Source organism: Camelus dromedarius, chromosome 3 (genome assembly GCF_036321535.1).
Source record: "Camelus dromedarius isolate mCamDro1 chromosome 3, mCamDro1.pat, whole genome shotgun sequence".
In the NCBI taxonomy this organism is placed as follows: Eukaryota; Metazoa; Chordata; class Mammalia; order Artiodactyla; family Camelidae; genus Camelus; species Camelus dromedarius.
This window is the reverse complement of record NC_087438.1, coordinates 40234840-40254377: the sequence shown is the minus strand read 5'-3', so window position 1 is coordinate 40254377 and position 19538 is coordinate 40234840. Positions and strand designations below refer to the sequence as shown.

Genomic DNA, 19538 nt, shown 5'->3' with positions numbered 1-19538 from the left:
TCGTGAAATTTCACATAAAATCACACATCTATTTTAGTCCAAAAAATCTGTAGTTATCTGAATTAGCAGAAGTCAACTTACAACAAATTATCAGTATGCCCAAACAAAACCCAAATCAATGATCTATTTGATTACATTTTAGTTCAAAATTTCTACAAAGATTTTTAATTTAAACTACTTTCATACAGAAAGGACTTCCTTGCTTAACTCTCTGAGTATGAGGTTTTTATTTTGCTCTTATACAACTGTTAACATACCATTAATATGAATTTGTGCTATTCCAAAATAATTTCATTAGGACATAGTCAATTCTTATGGAACCTACAATTTATTGTAGGCTGTCTCATGCTTAACTCATTAGAGAAGGAGTCAAAAAAGGAAAACTAAAAATAGAGGAAAGAAGATATTTATGATCTGAGGCAAATGTTTAGCCCCTAAGCTACAAAAGAGTGATAAAGAGGAGAAAGTTAAGTACTTTCTTTGGGATAGTGCTGACAGTTCTCAAGAGTGTCTAGGTACTCAGGGGCTAGACATTCCAGATACATCAGAGGTGCAGTGAGAGGTACAGGATACCCAGGCATAGCAACCTACCAATCCCTTAAAAAACATACACTTAAGAGTCAATGTTACTCTTTACCTTTCCAACATAGCGCTGGCCCCTAAACTCAAGACTACTTTATTATAATCTAGATTCACAAATCGGGTTCCTATCTAAAACTATAAGCTTCAGTCACTTTAGGTGACATTTAGATGATTAAAAACCAAAGTAGCATTTTATCTGGAATCCTCCAGCTCTGGGAAGAGAACTGTCCCAGAGACTCCTACCATGACAGCAGGGGAAACCATGGTAACTGCTCAAGCATTTATCTCCACCTTAAGAAATACACCACTTCAAGATAGAATATATTACTGCAGTAGAATGTAAAATGAGTCAGAAAAGAACAAAGCTTCAAATTCCCTCCTGACAGTTAATCCATAGTTTTCCTACTTCATAGGTATTTGCTACCAGATTTTAAGCTACTTGGTTGCCACCTACCAGAAATGTCATTATTATAATTTCAATACACATGCAACCACAGCAATCAGCCAACAGTATTTCATTGAAATTAGTCCTATTTCCCCCAATATAAAGTTATGTAATTTCAGCCTTTTGCATCTCCAACTTAGATAGCATCCCACTCCCTACCTCTGCTGCCTTTTGTCATTTTCTAAAAAGTGAATTATTTTTACTCCTGTATGAATCATTAAAAAATCCTATTAGCGATCCATTTAATTATTAAAATATAATTCATAATTATTGTTGTTGTTTAACATCTTCCCTTCAGATTTTAAATCATCCTTTAAACAGAAGCTTGGAAATTTACAGCATGACTGCTATTCTGAAGTAGAATTTTCTGGGCAGTAATGTGGAAAGATTTTTGAATACTGGAGAAGGCCAAGAAATATTTAAACAATCTATTTGTTTCCATGACTCTCCTATATTTCAAGATATTGGGTATTATATTTAGTAATATTTTAAATATAATTAAAAATAGTATATCAGGTAAATATATACTGGTTCAGTTACTCAATTAAAAAAAATTCTACCATTAGTAGTACACACTTTCAGAATTAATAGGAGCTCATACCTAAGCATGTCTCTTTCCGAACAAAGTCAGAAAATGTCCTAAAAGTTAACCTTGCTTATGAGAGCTGTTTTTTACTTCAGTGTGATCTCAATAGGTAATGAACAAGAAACTTAAAAAGAAACGAAGAATCCACACTCTTATTTAATGTCTGTATCATGGGTGTTCAATAAATATTAAACATATACAAAAGAAATTTTCGTCTCCCTGTAGGTGGTAAGAGTTTAACATTATCCTAAACTTGTAAAACCCATGGTCTGCTATATGGGTAAATAACAATAATAGGAAGTTAATCACCTTTGGTATTTCTAAAATAGCCTCAAACAAGAATACAATTATGCTAAAATAAAACTTAAAAAATGGCTTTCAATCAAACTAAACAATCTGCAATAGGAACTATTCCAGTATCAGTTGTATAAAACAGTTAGAATACCTATAAAGATGCTTTGTACATGACACATACATGAATTATATAAACCTCACCAAAAATTTTCGGTACATTTTCAAATTTCTATCTTTGTTTTTCTATTTCTCCTTTGAATGCTGATTTTACTCTCATGAATTCCTAACTCTACAAAAGGAAGAGATAAACTTGGGAACAATCAGAATCAAAAGATATCTTGGCTAGGCTCCAGTGATGCATAGCAACAGTCCATAGAACACAAGACTGTATAAGTATATTCAATGTCATATGATTCACAGCAATTAACTTAAAAACTGGCTTTATTCAGAATCTTCAAACATTCAAGTAAATGTCTAATAGAAAAGAATAACAGAAATAAATCCATTAGTTTTAATATATTCCAAGTATACAACACATAAAGCATTTTATCATGTATCAACAAAGGGAACTCAAAATATTTTAAGGAAGTTGAAAGAAATTATTATACAAGGAAAAATTTCTTTTTATGTACTTTAGAACAAAAGACATCAAACAAAATTAAAATCCAAAAGAAACTACTGTTCTTCCATAAATTAAATGTTTGAAAAAAATCTAATTAACCTTAAGGGTTTCAAATTAACAAAATTGCGCTAACATATTTTTGCATCAACTGTTTTCTGGGGGTGATTAAATATAAAAACCTACTCTGCAAATTTCAATAATTTCCTCAACTTCTCTGTTTGAATGTTTGCAACATTAACAATCCATTTTATTTGCTTATGTGGCATATAATTCCCCAATATGAAGATGTTTTTCTTACAAGGTAACCAAACTGAAGAGGTTTCCAACTGAAATTGCTGTGTGATGCTACTTACATGATTGCTACTTAAGACAGTTCAGGCACGATATAAATTTGGTTAAAGCAAATTATTATTATAATTTTCAAAACACTTAATTGAAAATGTCAAAGTGAATAAGTGAGATTATAGGTGAAATTTTTATATAAGAAATAAATGTGACTTAGTTTGACTACTTTTTCAATTACTATGTTCCATTTTTTTCCTACGTTTTATATCATGTTTTTCTGCAAGCTAAGATATTCATTCTACTTTGAAAAGATTAAAAATTCTATTATATAAAAATGGCAAATTAAAATTGTTTAAAATGTAACTGAAATGATTCCTCAAAGCAGAGAAATACAGATGCAAATGTATTCTACAGTTTAGGCCTATTCAACATGCAATACTAATGTATATTATTACTTGTGTCTGCATTCAGTAGTAAAGTCCTGATACTAAACAGAATTTTGGAAATTATAGTCTTAATTGTACATTTACAGAAAAACAAAGTACTAGACTAAAGAAAGAAAAATATCTGAGAATAAATCTTAACTGTGAATTTACACACGCATATTAACTTAATTTCAGTTAATCTGTTGAGAATTATATTAAGCAAATGATTTTAATAGCCATATCTATATTATCTGTCCATTGTGGAAGGACAGTAAAATTTGTTTAATTTTAGACATGTAGGCTATACACTGAGTTTGAGAGGTCTGTAGGCTATCCAGATGGAGATACTGAGTAGGCAGCTGGATACAGTGTTTGAAGCTCAAAAGAGAGGTCTGTGTAGAAGGTAACTTTTGAAAGTCATCATCATGTATGGTAACTGATGGCACAGGAACAGGAGAGCTACTGGGGGGAAGAATTCCGGGGGAACACTAAAATATAACAGCTGGCAGAGAGTGAGGAATAGCTTCAGCAACCTGAAAGAAAATAGTCATAATGGTAAAATGAGAACCAGGAAGGAATAGTGTGATCAAAGCTTTAAAGAAGTTGATCAAGTTAGAGTGAAAAGTATACACTGGATTTGGAAAGCAGAGTATCAGTAGTGAACTTACTGAGAGCAGCTTCAGTAGATTAATAAAGCTAAAGTGAAATTACTGGGGTAGGTAATAGAGTTGAGATCAGATGCATGGATTCCTCATTTACTAAAAAAAAAAAAATACTGAGCACCTATTCAATGTGTAAGGCACTAAGCTAGGATACATTGAGATGCTAGGCACTGTGGGGATACACTGATGAGAAGACAATCCTTTTAGCATTTATAATCTGCTAGGGAAGACCAGTGTTGACTATATCAGCAAAGGATTTTAACTCCATGCAATAGGAACCTTAGCTTAGTCTCAATCAAAAAGAAAATGTTAAATAGTTCACAGAATTGTTGGCATGCTAAAGAAACAGGCTCAGAAACTGTGTAATGAAGGAGGGAAGCATGGAAAATGATGCCACAGAAGTAGCCCAGTGAAGACCTTACTGCTGCCATCACCAAGCATCAGCTGCTACAGATGGCATCTCACTGGCCCTAAACCATGGACAGCACCTCCAACCTGAATGTTCTATTGCTGCCCACCCCCAAAAGTCCTACTGCCAGGAAGAATTTGACACTGCCTCTATTTGTTTGTATCACTAATTTGTGAATTCAAAAGTGACACAGGCACTTCAATTGGTTAAGTCTAGATGAAACATCATATCCCAGCTACAATGGAAGCTGGGAGAGTAATTATCCAGCTCTTCAACTATGGGAGGAGGGCTCTACCTCCTAGTAAGGCTCACAGAATTACCCAAACACAAGAAGAAGTTCATACAAAGAGAGGTTACATCAGATTAAAAATACACACTGAAGTAAGTAAATAACACTAGCTTAAAACAAGATGGAAGCTTATTTTTCTCTCACATTAAGGAAACATGGAATGTCAGGAGTCCCGGCTGACATGGCAGCAATCTACGGACATAAGGAGTCTAGGCCCCTTCTACCTGGCTGCTCTATTGCCACTTCATGACCCAGTAGGGATACTCAAGAACCAGTTAGCAGAAGGAGGAAAGGTAAGGGGAAAAGAAGAGCATGTGTCCCCTTTAATGATACTTTCAGGAAGTCACACTCAACTTACCTCATTAATCATAAGGCAAATGCAACTGTAAAGGAAAAGAGAGAATGCAGTCATTGCTATGCAGCAATGCGCCCAACTAAAAATAAGAATTTTTATTATTAAGGAAGAAGGAATAAATGTCTAATGGGAGGTTAAAAGCAGCACCAGACACAGGAGACCCACAGTGAAAAGCAACCACTACAATAAGATATAATAACAATGATGAACAAAGGATTTTAACCTGGTCCAGAAAGTAAGGAAGATCTCTTTGGGGAAGATATATTTAAATGAAAAGTAAAGGATGAGTCGTTACCTGATGGAAAGGTTAGAGTCAGAAAGGAGAGAGGGGGAAGGTAATTAGAGGTGAGGGAAATGTGTATAAAGGCCTGGCATGATACACAGAGAAGGAGCTGAAAAACCTCTAGTTGGCTGAGGGCTATGGTAGAGAGCAAGGGGAGGAGTGCAGTGAGATGCTGCTTGTCAGACAGGCAGGCCTGCCCCTGTGAAATGCTTCCTAAGTTCAGCAGCTTGGACTAAATCCTAGGGTGGTATGAAGTCACTGATTACAGTAACACAGTGATTGAATCAGATCTGAAATGGAGAAATGTCAGTAAGACTATAGTGTAAAGCCTGAATTAGAGGAGAACAAGGTTGGAGGCAGAAAATCAAGAGGCAGTTGTAGTTGAGGAGAGAAGCAGCAGAGGCCTAGCGGAGGGTGGAGGTACGAATGGCAGAGAGCAGGGGAAGGCCTTCCCCTTCAAGAGCTATTTAGAAAGTAAAATTGGCAGGCCTGGTAACTGAAGGGATGCCGGGAGTAAGGGCATCCTTACTAAAACTAAAACTAAAACTAAAACTGACTCTCAGGTTTCTGACTTGGATATCTAGATCCAGGATAGGCATCATTTGCTAAGACAGATCATACTAAAAGAGAAGCAATTTGTTACTGTTGTTTTGTTTTTCTTCCTTGAGGAAGTGAATAGTCTCAGTTTTAAATGCTGAGTCTGAGGTCCCATGAAATATCTGATAGGAATTGTTCATGTTTCTATTACAATATGAACTAACTAGATGGTAATATTCACGCTCCAATACACTCTCTAGACACAACCACAGGAATGAACAATCATGTGTTATATAAAGTTTTCTAACTAAAAGAATAAATGCAGAAGTCCTATTGAAGCAAAGGATATTTTATAGCCACATAGGATTACCATTTCAGTGTCTGGAATAAGGGTGGCCTAGGGACTTGACTGGACTATTTGGGGTTCAGTACTATGGGTAACCCACCTTACCTCAGAAAAGCTTTAACTTTTTATGTATTTGTCTTTGATCTGAAACAGTTCTTTGAATGTCTCTCTCTGTGGTTGGTGGTACTTGATCACTCAGACCCTATGTGTTTTTCCACAGGCATGTTGTGATTTTGCCTGTAAAAGTGCCAGTTACCATGATAAGGGGCTGGGGACAAAAAATCAATAAGATGTAACATCTATCTTTGAGGAACACTCAGTCTAATAGGGAAGAAAGATACTCTTATCATTGAGATTACCAGCCAATATCATTTTTATTTTGTATTCTTTGCTTTCTAGATTAACCAGCAAAGTCATATGGTATAACTCATTCTCTACTTCCATTTTGGACATCAAATTTTATAAAACAAAACAAAAAGGCTTTTAAAAAAATTAAAAGGCTAAAAGGCAAATCACATTATACCATTATATTTTAAGCAGGGAAACTTGCTTAAAATCTTTCAATAGCTTCCAAATATAACTCAAACAAAACCCAAACTCATTACTATAATGAACCTGTCCCATTTGATCTTGCCTCAGACTATGTCTGATCTTATTTCATATTACTCTCCCCTTTGCTCACTAGAGTCCAACCAGAAGTGTTCTTTCTGTTTCAGGTACAGAAAAACCACTCCTACTTTCCTGGTCCTTCAATTGAAAGCAAAATCCACATGTTCCTGCCCCTATCTTGTTTATCACATATCCCAGTTCATTTCTTCAAAGCATTTCTCATTACCTGATAGAATATTATTTATCAATTCATTTATTTTCTGTCTCCTTCTTCTAAAATTAGAATGCCATGACATCTCACACCAGTTACTGTCAAAAAGGATGTTGGCAAGTATGTGGAGAAAAGGGAACCATTGTGCACTGTTGGTGGGAATGTAAATTGGTGTAGCCCCAACAGAAAACAGTATGGAGGTTCCTCAAAAAATTAAAAATAGATGCTATATAATCCAGCAATTCTACTTCTGTATATATATCCAAAGGAAATGAAGTCAGTATCTCAAAGACCTTTCTATACACCCATGTTCACTGCAGCATTAACCAATATATGGAAACAATTTTAAGTGTGCATCAACAGATGAATGAAGAAAGGAGATGTGGTATATTCATTCAATGGAATATTATTCAGCCACAAGAAGGAGGAAATCCTGCTATTTGCAACATCGATGGTCCTTGAAGGCATTATGCTAAGTGAAGTAAGTCAGGCAGGGACAGACAAATACTGCATGACCTCACTTACATGTGGAATCTAAAAAAGCCAGACTCATAGAAACAGTAGAATGGTGACTCCCAGGGAGGAGAGGATGGGGAAATGGGAAGATGCTGGTTAAAATATAAATCTCCAGTTGTAAGATGTATACATGGTGGAAACCTAATGTACTGCATGGTGACTGTAGTTAGTAATACTGTATTATATACTTGAAAATTGGTAAGGGAGTAGGTCTTAAATGTTCTCACCACGAAAAAAAATAATAATAAAAAGGTAATTAGATGAGGTGATGGAGACGTTAACTAATCCTACTTTGGTAATCATTTTCCAATACATACATATCTCAAATCATCATGTTGTACACATTGGACTCACACAATGCTGTATGTCAATTATATCTCAATAAAGGTGCAGAAAATATTAGAATGCCATGAGATAGCATGTATCTTTTATATCTTGCTTACCACAGTATTCCAGCACTTAGAATAATATCTGGCACATAGTAGGTGCTCAATAAATATTTGTGAGTGAATAATACAATTACTGAGTGATTGAGCTAGGATTCAAACCCAGGTCTGATTGGGTGCCCATCCTTAGAGTTTGTCAACTATGTCAGACAGCTTGTGAAGACAAGATTGGATGTGACTTATTCTCAAGTCTTCCATATCCCCTAGTACACTGGTATGTGTAAAACATGCTATCAATGTATATTTACTAAATAAAACAACATTTAGATTTCATACTGTAAGTTCTTAGGTACTAGAATAACAAACAAAAACAGTATGTATCTGTAGGTACAGAACCAATTCACACCATTCCTTCTTTCTAGAATAGGTCCCCAACTCCACTCCTTTTTTCCATAAAAAAAATTTCTTTCTTTGGTTTCAAGAATCACAGCCTGTTTTTGTTTTTCAGTTTTCTCCAGTATTTTTTTTTAAAGCAAACATACATTTAATTATCACCCAGGTCAAGAAATAAAACACTGCCAGCAAAGCAAAAGCCTTCCTTTTGTCCCCTCCCCATCACGACCCCTCCTTCCAATCTCAGGACTTGGAACCACCACCTGTCTTCTTCCTTAGTGATCTAGGACCAATAAATCCTGGCTAAAAGCCCCATCTTGATTATAAGCAGCAAATATCTACTCTTTCATGGCTTGCCTTTGTACTTTTTTAATGGTATATTTTGATGAACAGATGTTCTTAATTTTACCATAATTGATTCATCCTTTTTTTAATTCTTTTTTTTTATAGTTAGTGCTTTTTGTATCCTTTCCCTAACAACACGGAATTCTTAACTCACCCCTTCAAACATTGTTACTGAATACATTCTTTAATCAGATACATATATTTTTTTCTTTCTTCTCTTTTCCTACTTTTTTTTTCTTGACAAATTTTTAAAAAGATGGAATTTTTTTCCAGGTCTCTCTACTTTCAGGCTCATTTTGCTCAAGAACACAAGTTCATGATGGATTCAGTTGCCATGTAAATTTGCTAACACCCTCAAGTTCCCCAAATCTCATGTAAGAGATGTCTGCCTTCTTTTTTCCAACATCTACATCCCCTGCATAGATCTGTTTTATACCTGCACCTTTAATTAAAGGTACATATTCATCACATGGGCACTTTGTCACAAAAATCATACTTCTTTCTTCTGGTTTTATTTCTTGACACCTAAATGTCAAGGCATTCTGCTCGGCGTGAACAATGTATCAGAATTTCCTTATTTCTCTGTCTTTCTGTTTGTCATCCATGTGTGGGAAGTCAGCATACTCGGATCCAACAGGAAAAGCGTTATAACCGCATCCTATGAAGTACATCGCGCCCGTCCCATCACAACTTCTAGACTTTCCTTCTGCCCAGATGACTGCTCCAACTCCTGTTTTATGATCCTCAGTTCGATATGCCAATAACCTGGCCTGAACCATGCAGTGCCTTGCAATTTCTTGTGGCAGACTTTGATTGTGAACTTCATTAATCTGTTCAGTATTGCGACAATAAAACCCGTAGTGTGTAAAGTTGGGCAGACTGGAAGCTACTGTGGCCAAAAGGAGGATAATGTCCTTCATGTTTTGCCTTAGATTGCTAAAGTACGGGTTTTCACACAGGTTCTCCAAACCTATAGTCATCAGTATTTGCTTATGCATTTCTTCATTGGAAACCAAAAATATCATTTCATATTCTTTTATTCTTTCTTGCTTACATTCAGAATAAAAGTCAATGTTAGTGTCCGGCAATGTTCTTGAAATTTTTTGAATAAAGTCACATTTGTAAGAGGTCTCCTCTACAAACTGCACCATGTAATACACCAGGGGCTGAATGAAGTAAGACACACACATGAGCCCAGCTGTTTGACTTCAATCTTTCCACTGCTTTGGCATCTAACTTTGCATCTTCGGAACTAGAAGCCTCAGTAAGCAAACTTATTTCTGGATCAGAAGGCCAATATGAAATTCGGTTTACTCCAGCATTTACAATCATTTTCAAACAAGCAGAACATGGCTTTCTGGAAAAATAAAGATCACGGTTTTTCAGCCTTGATCCATGTTTTATCAGAGCAATTTTCCCAGCGTGTAAGTCTTCACTAGAACAGTGCAGGCCAACAATTTTCATGTTTTTCACCACCACAAGACCAGTTCTCTTAACCTGTTTTTTGTCAGGAGATACTCTGGTCATCTCTTCATTATCTCCTAAGGCTCCATGCTTTCCCTCCTCTTTTTCCTGAGATTTTTGTCTTTGGGTTCCGACCACTGGGAAGAGCTCCATCCAGAGGCTGGGCAGAGTGAAGAGGTTGACTTTAGAAAGCCTTGGTATTTCACCGGTCATGCTGCCAGTCTGGGTGCTGACTGGCCATCCGGCCCCCGCGCTCTCCAGATTTTGCATCTGCCCTGCTTCTTTCATCCCAAGCCCACCGGCCTCTGCTGCCCAGGAAACCTTTGGCTTTCCGGCATGATCTTTGCCCCAGCAACTCTACCTCTCAGCTCCTCCCAGCCAGTTTTCTCCAGTATTGAAAGAAACAGTTTGACATACAATTTCTGAACTCTCATAGCAGTTTTTTCTTACTTTTATTTTTCCCACAAGACTGTGAGCTAAGGCAAGGACCTGACTCCAACTCTTCATTTTTCCTTCATTTTTTCATTCCTTCCTTCCCTCTTTCCGTTTCCTTTCCTTCTTTTCTCTCTCTCCTTTTTTCTTTCTCTCTCTCTCTCTCCCTGCCCCCCTCCCTGCTTCCATCCCTCCCTTCCTCTCCACTTCTTCTCTCTCTTCTTTTCTTTTACTTCTAGGTGATTAAGGAGAAAGGTTTAAAATGCTTCCAAAATATAAACATCTATAGTCCTGAGATTACAAGAAATTATAATCCTTTAAATGATGTGACTATGTCTTAAATGCTACCTAGTTACATTTCTCTAAGAAAACTGCCCATAAAGGTGGACTCTGACAAATTAAAGCATTCCCAGGGAAGCTGAGACACCCGTAACAGTTTAACAGGAGAATTTCTAGGATCACAAGATCCCAAGAACCTCAAATACTAGATTTAAATTTACTCAGCCCCCATAAAGTATACAAAAACATAAAATTTCATATTATTACAGCTAAGAAACATCTAAGACCTGAAATTATTTAGTTCTGATGTTTAATACTCTCAAGAGTGCTGTTTTATTCCCTTATATGATATTCCAATAGCTTTCACAATCACAGCTTTTAAAATACTCCATACATTGAGTAGTCTACAGTTGATTATCCATTTTATCAAAGACTTTGTACCATAAGAAAACACTGATTTCAATTTTAAAGTGTTATTCTTTACAGTGGGTAGCATAATATCTCATTGGTCATTGATTTGATCCATAGGAAATCAAGTTTGCTACAGGAAGGTACATGAGGACATAGGAAGGTAAAAGGGGTATCTGTAAGCCAATAGCACGGAAAAAGAGAAAAAAAATTAAAAAAAAATAAGGACAGAAAAACTTAGTGAACATAGACTTGTGGGATAAATAACATAGATGGAAACAGCCCAATACACTTCAAAAGAGATATGAAGGCACAAATACTTTACAAGATAGAAAAGTAAGTGGTGGTCATTATTATAACGTAAACCATCATAAAATATCTTCAAGAAAACAAGAAAGGGTACAGGGCATCAAGGATGTTTATTAACAGTGTAGACATTAAAAAGAACCCCAGTTGTCTAGAATAATGTTTTTTTCTGGGGCTCAGCATGGCTGAAGTTTTAGTGTATTGCTATGTCTATTGTACATTGTCAAAAAAACTAGTTATTTTAACCTGATCATGATGCTCCAAGGATACAATCCTTCATTTGAGAGGCAGGCCCTATTTAATTGCTGCACAGCACCTAACAATTTTACCTGATCCATAAACAGAAAGGCTTTATTTGTGGGACTAGTTTAAATTGAAATATTAATAACAGGAAGAAATCTTACTGCCATTTCAGCAACAAAACTTATTTGAGGCAATATTCTTAGTTCTTTTAGTAAAGAGTTAAAAACTTTAGAGACAGTGTATTCCAAAGGCCTCCTTAGCCAATTTTCTAAAGTACAGAATGATCAATAAAAAATCAGCCTGTAACAGTATCTTCCAACGTCAATCGGAAAGAGTCTGTGTTCAATGGAATGCCAAACAGTACTGCCAGACATTTACTTTTATAAAGAGAGATTGCTATGTTTACATTGTTCTGTTAATAGCATGCTAACAAGTATGTTTCCTGTAGGGTCACTAATGGACAGAAAAAATACATAATAAAGCAGTGAATAGTGGACAGCCATTCATGCTCTACTGGTCTACAGTTACTAGAGAGAAGAACAAGTAAGTTCTATAATCTTAGGCAGCTATAAAAAAAGAATACTCTCTTGTTAAAGCTCAAGAGAATCTGAAGAGGGAATAAAAGAGGAAAAAGTCAGACAGATTATGCTGTCAATTTTAGTTGTCATAATGTGCTTCAGAGATAAAACATTCCTCTGAATGGCAATTGAACAGATGGAAATTTTCATTTTTGGTTAACTGGATGGAAGAATTGGACCAGTACCTAAAATGACATTGAAATGAAGCTCAAACCCCCTCCCACAAGAAGGAAACAGATGCATCACTCCAGATACAAAATAAATTATTGAACAGTGCATATATTATATTGGCATCATTGTATCCAACTGTACATCTGCACAATGTTTTAGTCTCCTGGTGAGAGAACAGACATTTCTGAAAGGGAAAATAGGCAACTATTGAAGTGAATCTGATAAGTAAACCATTTGGGTAAGAAAAGCCAAACAACACTTCACTGAATTTGAAGTTATTCATGCTGAGATGAAAAAAGAACCATAAATTATACTGATTTCAATGCCCTTCAACTTATACACTGATTTAAATATAGTAGACTTAGAAATATAAAACCACATTTTGAAGATTTTTATAATCTTAAATCAGAATGAATTTAAAAAAATATATTACTACTTAAGACTCTAAAAATTTTAAGGTTGAATACCCTCCTTGCTCGAGTTGACAGAGAAGGGAGTGACATTAAACTAAAACTACATTCCTTACCTTAAACTATGACTAGAGCGAATTCAAAGAATAGTTAACTAAAATGAGACCTATTTGATGATCTAAAGTTAATAACTGATCCTATGAATTGTGAGCTAAGGAAATGAACTCCTTTTATACTCTTTTGTAAGTTCCAATTCCACTGACAATACTGTCCTGGCTGGTACATTCCCACTGCTTTCCTAGCCAGCTGTTGCTCGTTGCTAGAGCTGATCCATGCAGGCTGCTTACACCATCCTACACATGCACCTCAGTCTTCCTATCTATCCTTTCTACTCTTCCCCAACTCATTAAATCCTCAGTCCAGCTGCAGAGAAAACATGAGGTACCAGTTTTAGAAGGTAGGTAAACAACCAGGTTTGGTTTCCATTTTGTTTTAAGACATAATCTGGGTTGGGACTGGACCAGCAACACTCCTGCATTATAAGGTGACTGTATATAAGAAGGTCTGATCAGGGGATGTAGATGATGCCTGAGGATGCCAGCAGAATAAATTCTGAGGTTAGAACCTAAAAGAGAAAGAGGCAAAAGGAAAAAATATTTCTATTATAAAAAGATTTTATGGTTAAATAATAGAAATTTTGACTTTATTTATTGAGTCATTCATCACAATGTAATGAGATTTTACTGAATATGTAAAGTGATAGAATATTTTATCAGATATGACTTCCAATCAAACTATATTTAATAAGGATTCACCATCTTGAAGAATAACTGCATAGTCTATAGTCTTACAGACTATTAGAATAGCACAGGTGAGAAAAAAAAGCTCAGTGCAATCCCACAAAATATTAATGGAGAGCAGATATCATGGGCACAATGAATTATGATCTGTACTAGTGTACAGTATTCAGTGGTATTCCCTCTAGAAATAAAGTTGCACAGGGAAGTCATTCGTTGCATTCTCCCAATCATTTTTAAACACAGGCAAATGTGAAACAGAGCTCATTAAAGATATAGAAAGACAAATATAACCTGAAAGTAGAAGTATAAGGAGGTTGGGCCCATCTGGACTTATTAGACAGAGAAAAGCCTTGAGGGGAATAGCTGGGAACGTGGGATAGGAGAAATAGTTAGAAGGTAATTGGGAAAGGGGAACTCGAGTTGGCTCCCTCCCTGGGGTGTTTCTGCCAAGGAAAGAGAATAAGAATAGAACCTTCAGGAATAGTATCATGTGGTGGCTGGATGCCCAAAGAGAGTCTGTTGCTAGAAAAAGGCCATGGTATATAATATGGTAATGATTCACATAAGAATAAAAGAAAGAAGTGGACCAGAAATCATATTTTGTCCCTCTGACTCATTCAAATGCTCTATGTTTGCAGCCACTCTATTATCCACTGTTGGCTGTAATCTCTCATTGTCATTCTGTAATCATTCTTAAACTAATAAGAGCAGAGATTTAATTTAAAAGTTAACCTAAAACAAAAGGTTTCAGAAAACATTTTACATATCCTGGTGCTTTATGGTCCGTGGTCATGGGACTAAGAGATTGATGGATCATCACCACTGAGCCAGGTGAAAACTTGTAATCCAGGGGGCAAAAGAACAGGTAGAAGTCTCAGCTCTTCCTAATGAGGGCAGAAAGAGCACCAAAACGGCTATAACCAAAGGAAGCAGTGTGTTTTCAATTCACCTCCAGCTGCATTTCATTGTCATTAGAGACAGATACTTAAAATTCCTATTTTGATATTGTATGTTCTCTTATCAAACATAGTATCAGCATATCATTTATTGACTTTAAACATGAAATAAGCTAATTTATGAATAAAGCATTTCTTAACATGGTTTAGAAAGTGTTGAAAGATAACCTTTGAACAGTTAAGTACATACAGAAACTCTGGCAAGTCTGAAGGGAGGCTGGATTTACCTAAATGTAAAGCCTCAAATGGGGCAGAGAAAAGCTGAAGTGCTATTAATTAAACCATACATGGCAAATGAACATTAAACTTACCCATCTCTCATTGAAAAGGAGCACTAGAGACTAAAGCTCTTCTAATCCCTTTGTTCATCTTTTTTGTTGGGCAGATGATTAGCACGTTTTCAATGCTGACAAATTACATACTGTGTTAAACACTGGATTCTTCAACACTATGAAGTTTTATTATACTCTTCAGCAATCATTTGCAACAATTTTAATTTTTTTCTTCTATCATGTTGTCTTCTAACATTTTTTATTTTTCCTCATCAAAAATCATTATGCAAATTTTATCCATAAAAGAAAAAAATTCCCTCAATCTGGAATGCTAAACATTGTTAGCTTTTCTGTAAAAGGCAAATAACAGAAGCAAACACCACTGCATACAAGGTAAAATAAGAGAGCATCTAGTTTTTTGAGAACTTTCTCTAAATAGTCCTGAAATAAAGTACTCTGACTCTACAGCAAACATTTTCCAAAATACATTGTACTTGAAGATGCTGACAGTTACAGCATTATCCCTGTGTACTAGTGTAGTTACTTATCCTTTTTTAAAAAACTGAGCCAAAATTCACATAAGACAAAATTAACTATTTTAAATTGCACAACTTAGTGACATTTAGTACACTCAAAATGTTGGGCAAACACCCTCTCTGTCTAGTTCCAAAGCATTTTCATCACCCCAAAAGAAAACCCCATAACCATTAAGCAGTCACTCCCTGTTCTCCCCTCCCCTTAGCCCCAGCAATCTGCTTTCTATTTCAATGGATTTACCTATTCTGGATATTTTCATATAAATGGAATCATACAATATATGACCTTTCATGTCTGGATTCTTTCATCTAGCATACTACTACGTTCACAAGTTCATCCATGTTGCAGCATTTATCAGTACTTCATTCTTTTTTAAGGTTGAGTAATATTCACAGTGTTTTTCTACTCATCTGCTGATGAACATTTGGGTTGTTGTCCCCCTTTGGCTACTGTGAATAGTGCCATTAACATTTGTGTACAAGTTTCTGAGTACCTGTATCAATTCTTTTGGATATATACTTAGGAGTACTGCTCACTTAGGCAGCACGTATACTAAGATACACACTTAGGAGTAGAATTGCTAGGTCATATGGTAATTCTATGTTTAACTTTTTGAGAAACCACCAACCTGTCTTCCAGTGCAGCTGTACCATTTTACATTCCCACCAGCAATGTATAAGGGGTTCCAATTTCTTCCTATCTTTGCCATCATTTTTTATTTTGCATTTTTTTTATTACAGCAATCCTAGTGGTTGTGAAATGGTATCTTACTATTGTTTTGATTTTCATTTGTCTAATAACTAATGACGTTAAATGTCCATTCATGTGCTTGTCGGTCATCTGTATATCTTCTCTGGAGAAATGCCTATTCAAATCTGTTGCCCCTTTAAAAATTTGATTATTACTATTGTGTTTTGAATACTAGATCCTTATTAGATATGTGATGTGCAAACATTTTCTCCCATTCTGTAGGCTGACTTTTCACTTTGTTAGTAACGTCTTTTTATGAATAAAGTTTTCAATTTTAAAGCCCAATTTATCTATTTTTTGTTGTTGTTGACTGTGCTTTCAGTGTCATATCTAAGAATCCACTGCCAAATCCAAGGCCATGAAGATTTGCCCCTAGGTTTTCTTCTAAGAAATTTATAGTTTTAGTGCCCACGTTTAGATGGTTGATTCACTTTGAGTAAATTTTTATATGTGGTGTGAAGCGTAAGCCCAACTTCATTCTTTTGTATGTGGATATCTAATTGTGTCAGCACCATTTGTTGAAGAGACCATTCTTTCCCCCACTGAATGGTCTTAGCAACCTTGTTGCACATAATTGGCCATGGATGCATGGGTTTATTTCTGACTCTCAGTTCTAATCTGTTGGTCTGTAGTTACTCATTTACACTATATATTTTCCTATATACTCAAAGCTTAACTACAAAAGAGTTTGGATAAGAAACACTACTTTTAAGATCTTTAGTTTGATCCCACTAGACTGACATGCTTTCTCAAAAGCAAGCACTCCTGTGACCTGAGTTATATCTCTGGTAGGGATGATACCCTGGGCTGGCACTGATTTTAAGCGCCCTCTTCCTGGAGCTGACACAAGGAAAGATGGAGGCTCCTGAGATTCCTGCAAATCAATTTCAGGCACTCCTCACCATAAACATATGTGGCACTGAGACAGCACAATCAACCTTCCTCTTTGCGTAGTCCATCATCACTGGGAGCAGAAAGGGTGGTAAAAGAGGGAAAAGGTGACAAAAAGAAGGCACAAGCTTCTATTCTCAGGAGACCTGTATCACTTACCAGCAATAGCTAATAAACTTCAGCCAAGTGACCAAGAAGCCAGTTTACCACATACCTACAGGCACCTGCAGTGATTACTAGTAACCCCACAGCCACAGATACTGTAAAGATTTCATTGGAAAGTGTGTGAGCACTTGGTGTTCGCTGCAAATGAAAATGACACGCATGTTCTCTTGATTTATGAATTCAGGAAACATAGAATTTATTAAACATGCCTACATGGAAATAGACAAATTAAAAAAGTGAAGGAGTAAAATACTGTTTTATGTTAGTTCCAAAGATGTTTCTTGAATTTACCTTTAAGACTAACTTTCAAGATAGTTTTAAGGAAGAAAAGTCTTAGGAATTATTTTTTATCTCCATATTACAAAAAGTACAGGAAATTACTTTTTTCCTTTTTAAAATTCTCACTAATATTCTAGTAGCTGAAACAGAGAGCCCTGATCTACCAAGTCCACTGTTTTTGACAGTGAGTAGTGTTAACTGATTTATTTACAACTCATGGTACATTGACATTAAAAGGTAGGCAGAGGGTCATAAATTTTAAAGCTGTGTATGATCATGGAAATAGCCATCATTTTTATTTTTAAGACAGGGAGGTAGCCTCTTTGGTGCCAAAGATGCCATTAGAATTAGATGGTGCTTGAACTTTACTCAGGATACCAGAAATTTGTTTCTTTCCTCATATCAGCCAGAGAAGCAGAACTCTTAAGGGCAGCAGCAGAACTGGTCGCCTGGCTGGAAGCTGTCAGCCCTTGTATCAGGTACAGTGAGAATATATGGATATGCAAAAGGTCTACCCCAGAGTGTCCCAGGATCTAATAATCCTACTTCCTTATGAGAGGCTTTCTGAGTGTATAAGGAATATCTTCTGAAAGGCTGTAAAGAAGAAAATCTTCTACATCTGATAAATCAAAAAGTAGGTGATGAAGGACATATGAGGGAAATTTGACTTATTTCACCAACCTCTTTTAGGTGGTATATTCCTTAGCACATCTTCTCTTCTTTCTCTCCATATCTCAACAGTAAAGTACCAAGAATACATAACACTGGGCTAAAAACCAAGAGTCTAGAGTAGCCTCTGAGAAGATCAAATTTAAGAGGTAGAGGAAAAGTCAGGGGTGGAACAGGGAAAGGCTGCTTTCTAAACTAACCACGTTTGTTTAACTCAGATATCAGTCACTTGGAGCAGTGCTTCTCAAACTTTAAAATGCATGTGCATCACCTGTGGATCTTATAAAAATGAGTATTCTGATTTGGCAGGTCTGTGATGAGGCCTGAGATTTTACAAGAATGTATAGAAGATTATATCTGACAAAGAAAAAGGTAATTTTCAGAGAGACACTACCAGGACTCTGAACAAAACTATGCAGTCTATTTTGACCATTCTACTTCCTTTCCCAAGTCTCTCCCCCATTTTACGGTTCCTCATTACTTCTGTATCTAAAAAGTCTTTCACCTCATAGAGATAAACCTCATAAGACAGAGGAAGATCTCCTCTCTCCTAAACCTTCTAAAGTAATTTCCAGTCTTAACTGATCTTTAATCCAATTTGTTATTGGATAAAAGGATATTGTTATCCTTAATGGTTAAAGCAATCCAGACTAAAATGAGAATGATAACTTTACTCCTCTAAAGGGGTACTTGTATTTTAGATTATCTTATTAACCTACATTAACATCTAGTGGGGAGATTGCTATGTGGAAAGTAATTTCGAGATCCTCTGCTCCTTACTCATTTGGTAACTCCAATTGGTCTGCTAGGGTTTTAAACACACAGAATCTATATTAAGAATGTGTAGCCTCAAAGCTTCCAATCTCACTTCCTCTACCATGGTAAGTGGCTTCGTACTTCATAGTATATTGAAAGCATGAGTTGATCTAGTGCACTCAAATACTTGAAATTTTTAATCATAAATCTCTGAATACAATGGGTTTCCTATATTGAAAAATCTCATTTTTATAACAAATTATACAGCAAAAAGAAAAAAAAGGAACTTACGAAGGTTTGGTAAGAAATTTTAGAGTTAGGTCATGGTATGGAAAGGAAGCCAGAGGAAGGTATTACCTGGTGTATAGGATACTATTAGAAAAAAAAAAGGGATTTTTGTAGAGAAAGGATGATCACAGAGGTTATAGTTGAATCACAGTATCTTTCACTTTGGAGGGAGCACATGACTCAAACTTCTATGACATCTTTATGGTTTACCCATGAATAACCAAACCCTTTGTGAAGTCTCTGATTCCAACACTCATGCCTATTCACAGAATAAAATATGTTTTCAGCATGTTGAGAACAAATA

The 19538-nt window shown here is 35.9% G+C and overlaps 2 protein-coding genes across 2 annotated transcripts in view; both read right to left on the bottom strand.

The window, feature by feature from the left end:
* NDUFAF2 (NADH:ubiquinone oxidoreductase complex assembly factor 2) overlaps positions 1 to 19538 on the bottom strand; it is a 153693-nt gene that overhangs the window by 116169 nt on the left and 17986 nt on the right. The gene's annotated exons all lie outside the window — the stretch shown is intronic.
* Positions 8013 to 11123, bottom strand: LOC105084849 (cytidine and dCMP deaminase domain-containing protein 1-like). Its single transcript, XM_010975062.3, is given in 2 exon segments — positions 8013 to 9752; positions 9754 to 11123. Coding segments are annotated over 2 exon segments (1503 nt in total). The 5' UTR covers positions 10333 to 11123; the 3' UTR covers positions 8013 to 8828.